Below are 13699 nucleotides of genomic sequence, written 5' to 3' on the forward strand. Positions count from 1 at the left end.
ATTACATCTCAAATGTTAGAAAACTGCCTCACATACAGAAAAGCATGCTCAACATACCCACTCCTCTTTTTTTAGGTGACATGCTTGAATCCTGTCTTCCATTGCTTCAAAGCTGGCTGGGAATATTACCAAGAAGCTAGTGATTCCTACCCTTGGATAATGTTCAAAAAACACAGACAACTGCAGCTTCCTAGGACAATTCCCCACATCCCACCAAAGCTTGTGCAAAGGAAAGGCTGGAAGATGCTCAGCTGGACTACAAAGGCCCTTGTGTTCCTCCCTTGGGAGACAGGACCTGGAGGACACCTGAGGCCTGTGGAGAAGCCTCCTAGCCGCTCACCTGGTAGATATGGTTCAGTTTGAAGTGTTTGAGGAGTAGCAGGAGCAGGGCAGAGATACTCTTCACAATGATCTCCTTGTGCCTGTTCACATCAATGCCCAACTTCATGCTCTGGAGAACAGTGATGCTACAATGGGGAGAGGAAGAGTCAGTGCACAGGGTGGCCTTAGAGAGAGGCCTACAAGGACCCGGGAATTTGGGTCAGACACAATATACACAACAGAGCCAGAACGTGAGAAACCTGAACTGTGCTAGGGAAACCTCCAGAGTTCCACTTACAAGCTTGTCTGGAGAAAAGCTCCTCTAATCTCTTTGTTTCTCTCTCTCCTTTGGCAAGCTCGTCCCTTGGCAATGTCCACCCACATACCTGTGCAGCCAGTCACTGGCACTGATGTTACCCTCCAGACTCTCATTTCTGAGCTAAAAAGAGCACAGCAGAGAGCACTGCAGTGGAAAGGGGCTGTTGGTGGCAGAGAGGAGATCTCTTGGAGACCACCCCTGTAAGTGTTAATAAGGTGGGGTGGAGACTAGAGGACCCCGCAGACAAGATAGCTAATGTTTAGCAGCTGCCCCCATTGAAGCACTCACGGCATCTCCTCAGGCAGGACATCTGCCAGGATATTGATAGAGTCTGTCTTAGCCTTGGAGGTGGGGGCTGCAGCCAGCAGAATCTTAAGCAGCGCAATCTGGGAAGTAGAAAATGAGGAAATCCATCCCTGTCCATCCCATTCAGCAAGGTTATTTTTCCACAACTCAGCAGCCCTAGGAGAAGTGTTTTAAAGCCTTCCTGTAAGTTCTTTCCTCAGTGACCAAATCTCCTCAGCCTCCAGAAAGGTAAACAGGTGCCCAGTCCTGACAGGCCCACCCATGAGGCTTAGGAGCCAGAAGGGAGCTTATGGGCTGTTTGGCTTCAAGACTGCTCTTTCCAAAGAGGATGGAAGGAGCAGAGTGAGAGGGGTAATGCCTGGAAATGAGGGGGGAAGTTTAAGCAAGGTCTTGCTCCCCGACCCTTTTCCTTCCTTTACTTCAGAGCATCAGCAACCTCACCGTAGCAGCCGGAGGCTACCTAGGACATGAGACCACAGCAGACCTCAGAAGAAGGCACCGACTTAGGCGGAGGGCCCCCAGTGCATCCTGCACGGATCCCACCTCCCTGTCCCTTCCTCCCAAGGAAGGACTTGGGAGTACAGCCAAGTCCTCCTTCCTGGGGGAGGAACCTTGAAGAAAGCTCGGCATTCTAATGTGTTGGAGAATGCCTTGCCTGAGGGGTGAAGGCTCAGGAAACAAGGTCAAAAGACAGGTGGTTCAGCTTAAAATGGCTCTCAGCTATCTGTTCTGTGTAGCCAGAAGGGCATCTCTGGCCCAGCCATCTCCTTACCATGTACTGGGGGAGGCTATACAGCATGCCCTGGTAGAGGATTTCACACGGTGTCTCTGGTACCACCTCTTCCCCCTATGGCAAGAAACACACAGTTTGCCCAGGCCATTTTCCAGTTGACCAAGACCTGGAGGGTGGCATGAAAAGAGCACTGAGCTGGGAGTCAGATATAGGTTTCTACCTTAGCTGTGTTAATGAGTCATTGTATGACCTTGGATAAGTTACTTTCCCTCTCTGAGACCTAGTTTCCTCTTCATAGGATAAGTGAGCTGGACTGGATCACCTTTAAGGGCTCTTCTAGCCCTGAGAATCTATGATTTTGGTTTTCCCGTTATCTGGAATCAATCCAGAACTCTTTCTATGTCACTTGCAAGGTCAGGAGTCAGAAATCTCACTGAGAAGTTGGCTCAGACCGCTGTTTTGCTGGATATATATGGGCTTAACTCAGGTCACAGGTATGCCTGGGACTAGAGCAGATACCCCACACAGAAGCACTTCCTATGGTGTCAATCTGAAGCCATCCGAGAGCTATGGGATGCTCTGAAGCCAGAAATGAGAGGTAGATGACTCAGTAGAGGGGGTTAATAAAGGAGCTGTGTAGCCTATGGCCTGGAAAGGCAGGAAGGAGTATTAGCAGGGAAGATTTTAGGTAGAAACTATTTTCTTTCCTTCTCCGTTACCCTCTACAACATCCCTTCCTCTTTTCTGACCAGCCCCCTCACACACAACTCTTTGTCCTTTTGATGATCTCATCTAAGCCTTCTATGACAGTAGGGAGACATGCGTCTCCACTGCTCAAGAGGCCACTCAGGCCATTGTCATCTTTGGCCAGTGCAGTCCTTCCTCCCCCCAGGTTCCTCCATTATAGGGCAAGGGTCACTGTCATGAGACCCTGAGGCAGGAAGGAGTAACTAGGCCATTTCTATCCCACACAACTGAGCTGCTGCTTAAATGGACACAAGTCTTAACAACCCGGGCAATCCTGCATATTTGCCTTCTTGCTCTCTAGAAGGCCTATTTCATACCTTCTCCCCTCTTTAAACCCCTGGCCCACGGCCCCTCAACAGTTGCTGACCCTGACTCTCACTTGATGGACAAAACAGAAGCAATCAGACAGGCACAGCTTCATCTCAACACTAAATCTACCAGAGAGCCTTTCCCTTCCTTCTGGACATGAAGGGTAAACTGCCCGTGCTCCTATCAAAGGCCAGCCCTCCACTGGTGCTCGAGATCTCACACCCTTTTACTTCGTTGAATGTATCAGTTCTGTAATTTTCTCCTTTTTTTCTGGATCATCCCTTTTAGGACATAAACACACTCCAGTATCCCCTAGCTATAAGACTTTCCCTTGACCCCACATCCCCCTTTAGCTACCATCCCTTTTCTACCTTCCTCTTTACAATAAAACTTCTACATGGTTTGTCTATGTTGATTAAGTCTCCCTACTTTCTTTACATTCCTTTTTCCATACACTCCAACTAGGCTTCACCCCCATCATTTCACTTGAGGTTACTCTTAACAAGGTCCCCACTTATCACCATGTTGCCAGAGCCATGGTCTTATCATGCTCCATTCATCGGCAACATGTGACACAGCTGATCATCCTTTTCTTCTTGAAAGACTTTTTCTTAGCTTTTACAGTATCACAACCTCCTGGATTTCCTCTCACCTCACTGAGTATTTTTCTTATTCTTCTTTTCTGGCTCCTTTCCTGACTCTTCACACCCTCAACATACTGGTGTGCCCCAGGGCTTTGACCTGGGTTTGATCCTCTTTTCTAACTTTACTCCCTCCTCAGGTTATCTCAGCCAGTTCTGTGGCTTTTTACATTGTCAATGAGCCAACAGCTCCCAAATTTAATTCTCTAAGCCAGTCCTCTCTCTAGAACTCTGGACCCATATATCTAATGGCTTGACTATTCTGATGGATGTCTAATGGATGTGGTGTCTAAATGGTGTCTAAATATGACCAAAATAGAACCCTTAATAAAACAGACCTCTCTACCTTGACAAATGGTATTTATTCTTCATTGCCCTTTTGTCTCTCTATCCACATCCAATTGAACTGCAACTCTTGTCAGCTACACCTCCAAAATATAACCCAAATTCATCCACTTTTCCCTTTCTCTGCAATCACTACCCCAGTCCAGGATACCATCATCTCTCACCTTGACTATTTTAAGAGGTTCTTAACCTTCCTGCTTCTACTCTTTTCCTGATCTACCCTTTACAAAGCAGCCAGTGGTTTTTAAACAGGTAAATCAGATCATGTCACACCTCTGTTTAAAAATCTCCAAAGGCTTTCCTTTGCACTGAATCAACTTCAAGCTCCCTATCTTTGCTTACATATCCTGCATAAAGTGGCCCCAGACCACTTTTGACTCCATCTGAGGGTTAACTGTCACCTTCTTGGTGGTCTACACACCCTATCTGCACAATCTAAAGTAGTCTACTACATGATGTGTCATCCTGTTTAAATTTCCTTAACCATATCCACCATTCTCTGAAAGTCTTGTTTCCTTAATTATTTATTACTGTTTTTCTCCAACTTCAATGTATCATGAAAGTAGAGGCCTTGCTTTGCCTAGTATACAGCAGGAGTCCAACAGCATGCACACACATTCCATGACAGCACTGCAGATAAATCTCCTCCTGTGCAGGATTCCCTTGACTCACCAAAGACATGGGGCACTTCTCCAGCTCCTCCTCATTCTTGATCTGAACATCTGCGATGGAGATGTACTTGTGCTGGGGAAGGTAAGACACCAACAAGAGGCTGAGGGCCTCAATCACATGTGTACCAGCCTATTTCTTAACTTACACAGTGATAAGGAAATGTCCTGTTTATGTGTCTTTTATCCCAAATAGATCAATTACTCTCTGAAGGCAGGAGTCTTATTTATCTTTGAATCATGAATACCAGCAAAGTGCTTCATATATAGTATTTGTTTATTCCATGTTTCCATATTTGTTGAAGGGCAGCAAATAGCCTAGAATTTACCTTCAACCAAAGTGCAAGGGGAAGGCAAGAAGAGGACCTTGACCCTGGACCGCTGCCCTGAGAGTTTCACCACATGTGTATGTATGTGTATGCATGTGTGTACAGAGTGATGAGATGAGGTGGGCTAGGGTTCAAGGTCTGTGCAAGGAATGACTACTCTTATTCGTGCTCACACATGGATATTGAACCGACGCTACTCAATCCTGGGCCTGGGGAAGTTAGTGAGCCTCTAAAAAGAGAGCAGTGAGAGGAAAGAAAGCAAGAAGTGGGGAGAGAGAAGAGTGGGAGGAGGGAAAAGGAATGAGAGGAAGGAAGGAGAACTTTTCATCCATCTGAATGTAGGGCACTGAATAAGTAGGGAGAAACCTGATTTTTAATCTTTTTGGCCAAAATGCCTGCAGGGGAAATACAGAATAACACGCTCAGAATGTGCCTGGTGGAAGGGCTCCACCCAGGACCCAGGACCCTAGTAATCCAACTTGCCTTGATGACTCCCTATCCCTGAAGACTGAGAGCCCACCCTGGTCACCTGCTTGAGGGTCTTCACACTCTCATGGATGGGCCTGGGTAATCCAACCAAGGTATCTGTGTCCCTGTGAAATGCAAGACACACGAAATCATAAGGGTCAAAAGTATACAGAACTACCAAAACCCCCTGGAGTCACAGGGACCATACAGTCAACATCTGGTACCCTGGCTCCTTCTCCACAAGCCTCTGGGTTCCCCATCATTACTTCAGGGCACAAAAAGAGAAGCAGAGAAGTGTTCCTGAAAATTAGGATTTCTGCATCATCTTACGGGGACTCACTTTGTCTGGAAGTAGATCCCTACTCAAAAGGGCATGTCGCCCAGCAACATTTTTGACAGTAAAACAGCAGTAACAATGGCTTCTCAGGTTTTATAATGGTCAGTGAGAAGGAGTCACAAGAGTGGGGAAACAGGGAAGGACTGGATCTGTTCTGACCACATCGATTCTTCACAGAATTCTGGCCAATTAGAGAAAGGCTTGTAGGTACCGTGTTGTAACACTCTGACGAGAAAACTAATGCTCAGGGGGGAAATGACTTGTTCAAGGTCCTACACCTGGCTGAGAACACGGAAGTTCTAGGAAACTGAAAGGAAAAAATTCCATGGCAAAGCAGTCACTGGAAGTTGCCCAGGCTCTGGGTTGTATCATCATGACCAGGCAACATCTCATTCCAAGCCACCCACTCCTCTGACCCCCTAAGAATCTCTCTATAGCCAGTTCTGACCATCCACTTACTGCCCCAGAGTGAATCCGATGAACTTGTTCCTGCTCATCTCCAAGAAGTGCTCAATGTCCTTCTGTCTGAGGATGGTGGAGAAACAAATCCCAGAGAAGGGAAGAAAAGCAAACCTTAAGAGAGAGAACCTTACTGGGCTCCCACCCCTCTGCTTGGAGAACTGAAATGGCAGGAGAAGGCAGCAGCCAACAGAGGGAACTTGAAACCCAGGAGTTCTGACTCCGAGCCCAGCTTATTGAGCCTTGAATGCACGGACCACTCCACCCTGGGCCTCCAGTGACTGAAACCCCAAAGCTCAGGATCCCTAGTGTTACCAAACCTACCTGACCTTCGGGGCCCAGGGTAGGCCCTTGGGAAAGGCCACCCGCTCAGCAGAGAGGGATGCCTGTGAGGGTGGAGGTGGTACCAGAGGGTCCTGCTCTAGCAAGTCTAACTCTCCATCCAAGGTTCGTTCTCCATCACCAGCAGACTCCTCTTCTTCCTCTGTGGCTGGTTCCTCAGTCTTAAAAAGATCTCTTTCATTGTAGATGTCCAAGCTGTCCTGCTTAGTAAGGAGTTGCTGGGGTGGGGGGTGAGGATAGGAGGAGACAGGGAAGGTGTGCAGAGAGCTCACCCTAGGCATCCTTGTCTGAGACCACCCTCTACCCACAGGCTGCTAGACTCAGGGAACATGGAGCAAGAACCACCCTTTAGTGAGAACATTACTGTCCCACCAGGCCCAATTCCAGGACAAGCAGCTCTCACGTAACCACCCCAGTGGCTGGGAAACAGAGCATAGATAATCCCCAAGTCATAGTTACTTAGCTTTCAGAAAGCACTGATGCCTTTTTTTTTTTTTTGCCAGCACTTTCCTTCCTAATTATGCTCTACTTAGGTGAACATTCAATTAGTTTGCCTTCTGTGAGCATACACCAGCTGGCTGACTGAGGAAGAAGAGGACAGAAGCTTGCTGCTAGGCAGAGGGAAATGAGTTTGGAATTTTAAATCTTGTCACAGAAAGAAAAAAAGATCGGACAGAAATAGGCCAAAAAGTTAACAGTGACTGCCTCTGTTTGTTAAGACTGTGGGTGACTTTTTTTTTCCTCCCTTCTTCACATTTTTATATTTGTTCTAAATTTTCTACAGTGAGTAAGCATTACTTTATAAAACAAAAAATAAAGGTTAAAAAAAATCACATTGCAGATAATGTAGACTAGACTACTGAGTGCGACTGTCTGTCCCTGTCACCTGCAGTTGGTGAACTCGGGTAGAGCAGGCAGGTGAGTTCTCGGGAGCAGGATCAGGTCTCAGGGCAACCTGCCATCCTGAACTTTCCAGGGATGCAGACTATTATCTAGGACCCTAAGCAGTCAGCCTCTGGTACCAAGGCCAGACAAGAGCATGGCTGGCTCAGGGTAAATCTTGCTGACAAGAAAATGATAAAGTACCTCACCCAGGTACCTATGCCCAGGATTCTACTCTAACTGTTGTTCTGGATGCTAGGGAGGCACTGAGGTCTAAGCCAACGATCTTGTAGCAAGACATGGATCTATAATGTGGTATCACAATGTTACATCTTGTCAGCCCAGGAGCCAGTCAAGGCTGGGACATAGAGGCCAAAGTATAGCCTTCAAGGTTTCAGGTTGGTCACAGGGCCAATCAGGGTCAGGACAGCTGGGTCGTTTACTGTTCTCTCCTACCACATCCAGAGCTGCTTAGAATCTTGACTTTTGGCTAGCTAGCGTCACAACACTACTGTCTGCTTTAGCCCATACCCTTCGAGAACCACGGCGACCTCGCAGTTTAGAAGGTGGGGGTGCCAGTTGAGATTCCCCTAGGTCGAGAGTGTAGGAGGGCGGGGAGGCAGCACGCATGCTCTTCACCACTTGGATACTGTCCTCAGCCAGTGGAGGCAGGCCCAATTCTGCCCGCTTCTGTACTTTGAGAGCCTGAAGATGCTCAAAGCCACCGAGGGTAAACTGAGGGGTAAACAGGAAAGGGGCAGAGAAGAGAGGAAGGGAGGGAAGTCAGAGAGAGCGAGGTCAGGGAAACATGGATGCAGAGGAAAAGCCACAGCCTCCACTCCCCTCAGAACCCCCTCCTTAATTAGGAAGTAATAAAACAGGAAGAGGCAAAAAATGTGGTTACTATTCCCAGTCTCCGAGGTGGTTACTATCCCTCAGAGTTCAGGGGTCAGGATAAAGCATTATTTACTGACCCAGGGCTAGAAATATCACCAGAAATTAGGAAAGGGACTACTGGGGGCCTCCACTGAAAAAGCAGGAAACTGTACCCCCTTTTAAGGAGCACATCCAGATGTTATAAACCCCCAGAGTCACTCATTTCCCTCTGTAGTCAACAGGCAGTGCCCCCTGAGGCCTGCCCTGGAGGGTATGTTGTTCAACTAGTCTTGTGGGGTGGGAGCCAGAGATGAAGGATCCTGCTGAATAATTAGTAACAAAACTGCAACCATATACTTACGAACACTTCATTTTTTAAAAAGCAAATCATCTGTTTATCTGGATGGAGAATAGGCACTAATCTCCACATTTTACAGCTAGAGAAACCGAGGCACAGAGACTTGCCCAAGGTTCCTCAGTATCAGCAGAGACCAGATCTCCCAACTCTCAGCCAGTCTTCTTTCCACAAAACATCAGCTGTATCAGGGGAAGGTGCAATGACACTCCGACCCAGAGTGGCATCTCCCGTCAGTCCAATAGAAAGAGGTAACCTGCTCTGACACAGAACACTGATTCCTCTAGAACAGCCTTACTGGCCCTCCGCTGGCTGACAGCTGCCCTGTTCTTCTGCCTATCTCCAGCCTCCTGGAATCAGACTAGAAGAAACTGAGGTGGCAGAGGGCACTGCGGATCTGATGAGATGGGAGAGGGGAGAATCAGCCACTCACCATGACTACCTTCCAGAGCAGAAGCAGGACCTTCTTTATGGGGAAGTGGGGAGCCAGGCCACTGCAGAACTTGGTAACCATAGAGAAAAGCAGAAGGGCAAAAGGCTCCTCATTATGCGTGGAGAAGCCTGGGGGTGTGGAGAGAGGCAAGTGAGAAAGGGAGGATGAGGTAGCTGAAACTCGGTCCCGGTAACCCTGTCTGGACACAGTGAGGAAGGCACTCACCTCTCCCAAAGAATTTGAGTAGTTGGTCCTTAGAAGGAGGCTTAGAGTGCCCCCAGGGTGAAGCCCCTCAAGGCCAGGAAGGGAGATCATGGAGGTATAATGGCACAGTTCCTGAAGCTTTAGAGGTGGATGCCAAACTAGAAGTAATGCTAATAAAGATGTTGCTTTCTGGCTGAAGGACTCAATGCACTTTGTAGATCACAACTCACTTTTCCACATCAATGAATGTATTTTCAAACATCCCACAGGCCTTTATATCTTATCCTTGGCTGATGACAACATCAACTTACATTTTCAAGGTAAGTCAACTCATTTTTGCATGTGGGATTTGTGATAGAATGGGAGACAGATGACTATTCTCATTTAAAACGAAGAAGACCAAGGCATAGAGAAGACATATGACTGGTCCTAGCTCATAGACACAGGGGCAATCAAGCCAGGCCCTCATGCCTGCCACAAAGTGTCTCTGTCCTAAAATAAGGTATGTTAATTCTAAAAAGAAAAGAAAAAGAAGAAAACAAACTAGACAGACGCTGTGCTTCCCCACTGCCGTAGGCACCTCAGCTGCCGCTCCTTACTCAATTCGGTGCGGAAGGTCTCCCGGGCTGTCCTCCACCCGCAGGAGTCGGTCTCTCGCTCCAGGCGAATATTTTCCACCATTAGGTACAGGACACTCAGCAGCACCCTGGGGTTATAGAAGGATCACAAGAAGTTCCCAAGGCAGTTCCCAGCCTATAGTCTGAGACCTCAGAGATGGTCTCAATGGGAGCCGAACCCAGTGGAATTAGCAACTTCTAGTGGTCTGGGTACATCTGAAATTTGGGCAAAGGTAGCCCATTGCTAATCACCCCTTGTTCCAATCCCATGGCCGGCCCCACTCACCGGAGCTCTGTGCTATCAGCAATGGAGATGGCTGGTTTCCGAAGAGCACTGCTACAGGCCTGGCTGTTGCTGCCATGGGGACAATAGACAAAATGGGAACTCATAGGCCCCTTTATTCCCTGCGTCTCCACTTATCATACACATAAACATGAGTACCGGCCACTCCCTGGCTATGTGGCTATAAAGAAATTGGTGTAAGGGAAGGGAGCCCACAGAATTCTTCTGCCACCTCAGCAAACCCGCATCTGTGGTGAAGACAGGCAAGGGCAGGGTCTGGGATATGCACTCCTCTTGTAATCCCCACGTGTCTAGTAGTGTGCTGAATGCAGAAAAGACGCTAAGCAACACTTGGTGAATGATAAACAGAATTCACTCCATCTGAAACTCCTGGCTGATAGGCATGAGATAAAACAAAGGATCACTATAGTGGTAGCAGCAGACAAGGCCACCTCTAGAGCTATAACCCACGAGGGAAAGAATCAGACACAGCAACAGGAATTGGTCCCATCCCTCTTGGGTCACGTTCTCAGGCAGAACAGTATCCTTCACAGATTCCAGAGTTAGGCTGAGCTGAGAAGGTGTTTGGATAAAAAAGCAATCCACCCAGGATAGGCCCCTGAAACCCGGGATTGAAACTGTAAGTGGGGCAGAAGCTGCAGATAAGCCCAACCTCAGGGAGGAGGATAGAATGTCAGAGAGCACAGCTGGATGGAGGGGAACCGTCAGCGAGCTTTGGACTGAGGTGTGACTAGACCTAGCTTCTTCCACAAAGGTCTCTCTAGTGAGGCAACCAGCATAGGACATGAAGCATTCTTCAAAGAAGGGGGTTGGCAGCCCTCCCTTAAGGCTTCTCACTCGATTTCCATGTGGAGTAGCTCCAGGAAGGCCGAGAAGGTCCCCATCTGATAGAGCAGGAAGCAGTTGTACCTGGACCAGTGTAGCACATCGACCTCTGAATCACATTCCGCAAAAGTGCCTAAAGGACAAGACAGCGCCATAGGGGTTGAGGGGGAGGTGGTTATCCCAGTTCTTTCCACCCTGCCCCATGATCTTAAGACTATCTTCCAACACCATGCCCAACAATTAGGCTGACAAAGGTAGGGTGAGGGCCCCCCCCAGAACTTCCTGGAATGAGGCAGGGGAGAGGAAAAGCAGTCCCCAGAGTTAGGTCCAATGTGCTCATCACTGGCCTGTCTTAAGTTTGAGTTCCCTGAGAAGCACATCCAGAGATAAAGATTCAAGTGCAAGTAGTTTATTTGGGAGTTGATCCCAGCAACCATTAGTAAAAAGTGGGGAAGTGACATAAGGAAGAGAAGGCAGCCAAGGGCTCAGTCCCAGTGGAGAGAAGCTATGGAAAACAATACAAAACACACAACTCAGAATCATCCCACCCAAAAGGGGTGAGGTAGTCGGGCTCTTCATCCACTAACTCCTGGCAGTCACTGATGAGTGTGGATGGACTAGGGGAGCACATTAATTCCCTAGCACTTCCTGGCTTCCCTATGTGGGCTGCACAGAAAGTCCTCAGGCAAAAAGGTACTGGCAGGTGGAAGCTGGCCAGACCACTAGTCCCGAGAGATACGGTCAGGCACTTCCTTGTTTGCTATGGTCTTCCCTTCACCAGATGTCCACTCTTTCCTCTCCATTTATGATTTGCTTTTATAGGTTTTTAGCTCCCAACTAGCTCGTTCTGCCAATAGTCCTTATTTTCACTACTCCAGCTAGGTTATCTCATTTCTCTTTCCAACACCTGGCTAATAGGTCTCTTCTGGGAAGCTTTCCCCCAATTAATCTCATTGAGTTCTGATCATCTCCAAATTACTCACAGCATCCATTCCTGCTGCTAGGTTGGCTTGAATCTTCCAAATGCCAGTGAGAAACAATGCCAAGGGTCCATGTGTAAATCTACAGCAACTCCCTGCCTCACCTGAGTGTTAGGGTCAGGCCACAGATGATGCAAGAAGCCTCCATGCTCAGCTGGTGGGATATTGTCAGCTCTGGTCACACTGAGAGCCCAGGTAAAGGCAAGAAAAGAACCCTAGAGGAAATCCTGGCATGTCTGGAAAAATAAAGGCTGATTCCAAGGGATCCAGAACAGTACCTACCGCTATCTCTTCATCTTCCTCATAAGCACAAGGTTACTCCTAGCACATGACAAGATCTGTCCTTGAGAGGCAGGGAACTTGCTTTCCCACACTGGCTTGCCTCATCCTAGTTTGGATAACACCATTTCTCTCCCTAGTCTCCGCCCTTCTCAAGTTGGCAAAGGTGGCCACTCACCTTGGGCCAGGTAGAGAACAGCCCGGGCCACCTTCAGTCGACGCTCCCTACTGACCACCTCCAGCCGGTCCAGGAGTCCCATCACATAGGCCTTCTGGGCATCCTCCTCCAACTCCAGCCACTCCTTACCCTCCACTGGGGAGAGAAGGTCAACAGATCTAGAGTCAGCTACTGCCTCCCCTTCCTGGAAAGGCTCCTGATAGCATTTCCACCTCTGATCTCAGCCCCCAATAAATTCTTCTCTTCAAAAGCTTTCCTTTTTTAGCTGACAAAAAATAAGGGATGGGAAAAGTAAAAAACCCAAACATTCTGGCCTGAACCCTCTCTGTAGCCTCGTCTTCCTCCATAGCCCCTCCATTCCCCACATGCAGCATATACTGTCCTCTCTCTCCGTCTTTCCTCAAGGAGTTCCCTGTTTCCCTACATATCTAATTCCTATTCATCATTACAGGTTCATTACAAAATCACCCCTTCCCCATAATGCTCCAGCCAGAAGCTCTGTCCCTTGAGATACTTTTTACTTCTCTCATGACACTTCCCGTTTTTCTCTTGCCTCAGCTAGTTTTGTGAAGCACATGTCTCCCCTCTGCTTTCTGACTATAATCTCTTTGAAGATACTATAAATTCACCTTCACCTCTGCTTCCTGCATCTCTGACACAAAACAAGTACTCACCACATATTTGTTGAGCTGAAAATTGAATTGCCACTGACCAAATAAGGAAATGGAAGTGGATTTACTTGGTCAGTGGCAATGATCTGAGTGGATCACAGTGCGGGCACATAAAGTCATTACCAGATGCTATTAGGAGTGAGGTAGAGCTGGAGACAGGGGTTGAACAGCAAGGTCAAGGACTAAGCTGGGCACAGGGTTACCAGGCAGCAGGGCACCAGTCCAGCCCAACCTCCCCATTTCTCTGCTTTCTTGACCCTTTTCATCAGGGAAAGGGACCCAGCTCAGGCTTCTCTTCCACTGCATGACCTCTCCACTTGAGATATAAGAAACTCTGTGTCCCATATACAATAAGGGATAGAGAAGTTACACGGTTATAGAGAGGATGAAGAAGGATTATACTTTGTTTTAGGCTCTTTCTAGATCAGGCTGAATATATTACAGAGGGAGAAAGCAGATCTCTATGAATAAGGATCTTGGATCACCTTGGGTCTTGAAATCTTCTTCAAAGCATCGTCTGTTAGTGGTGAATTCCAGGTTTTCAGTGTAGCTATACAATTCTGTGACAGGAAAGATAGGACAGAATCACAAACATTCAGCAGATCCTTATAGAAGGGGCCTGGGGTACAGAGCGTGGCATGAAAGAGCTAAAGCTTCCAACACATTCCTGTGTCCAACTCAATCCAGAGCCAGCTTCCTCCCTTTCAGAGCAGTTAAAAATAGCCACTTGTGTCTCTGGGTGATTAAACCATCAAACCTGTCCTCCTCTTG

The 13699-nt window shown here is 47.9% G+C and overlaps 1 protein-coding gene across 1 annotated transcript in view; it reads right to left on the reverse strand.

Annotated features, from left to right (window-relative positions):
* STRIP2 (striatin interacting protein 2) overlaps positions 1–13699 on the reverse strand; it is a 39863-nt gene that overhangs the window by 18161 nt on the left and 8003 nt on the right. Inside the window, exons 3-16 of the mRNA XM_010975647.3 lie at positions 13414–13488; positions 12258–12392; positions 10833–10953; positions 9978–10046; positions 9674–9780; positions 8871–8998; positions 7738–7941; positions 6307–6542; positions 5983–6048; positions 5248–5311; positions 4394–4465; positions 1719–1793; positions 929–1026; positions 341–467 (exon numbers count right to left, since the gene is read on the reverse strand). Coding sequence (XP_010973949.3) covers positions 341–467; positions 929–1026; positions 1719–1793; positions 4394–4465; positions 5248–5311; positions 5983–6048; positions 6307–6542; positions 7738–7941; positions 8871–8998; positions 9674–9780; positions 9978–10046; positions 10833–10953; positions 12258–12392; positions 13414–13488 — 1577 coding nt within the window. The remainder of the gene's footprint in view (positions 1–340; positions 468–928; positions 1027–1718; positions 1794–4393; positions 4466–5247; positions 5312–5982; positions 6049–6306; positions 6543–7737; positions 7942–8870; positions 8999–9673; positions 9781–9977; positions 10047–10832; positions 10954–12257; positions 12393–13413; positions 13489–13699) is intronic.

This window comes from Camelus dromedarius, chromosome 7 (assembly GCF_036321535.1).
Source record: "Camelus dromedarius isolate mCamDro1 chromosome 7, mCamDro1.pat, whole genome shotgun sequence".
NCBI classification, from domain to species: Eukaryota; Metazoa; Chordata; class Mammalia; order Artiodactyla; family Camelidae; genus Camelus; species Camelus dromedarius.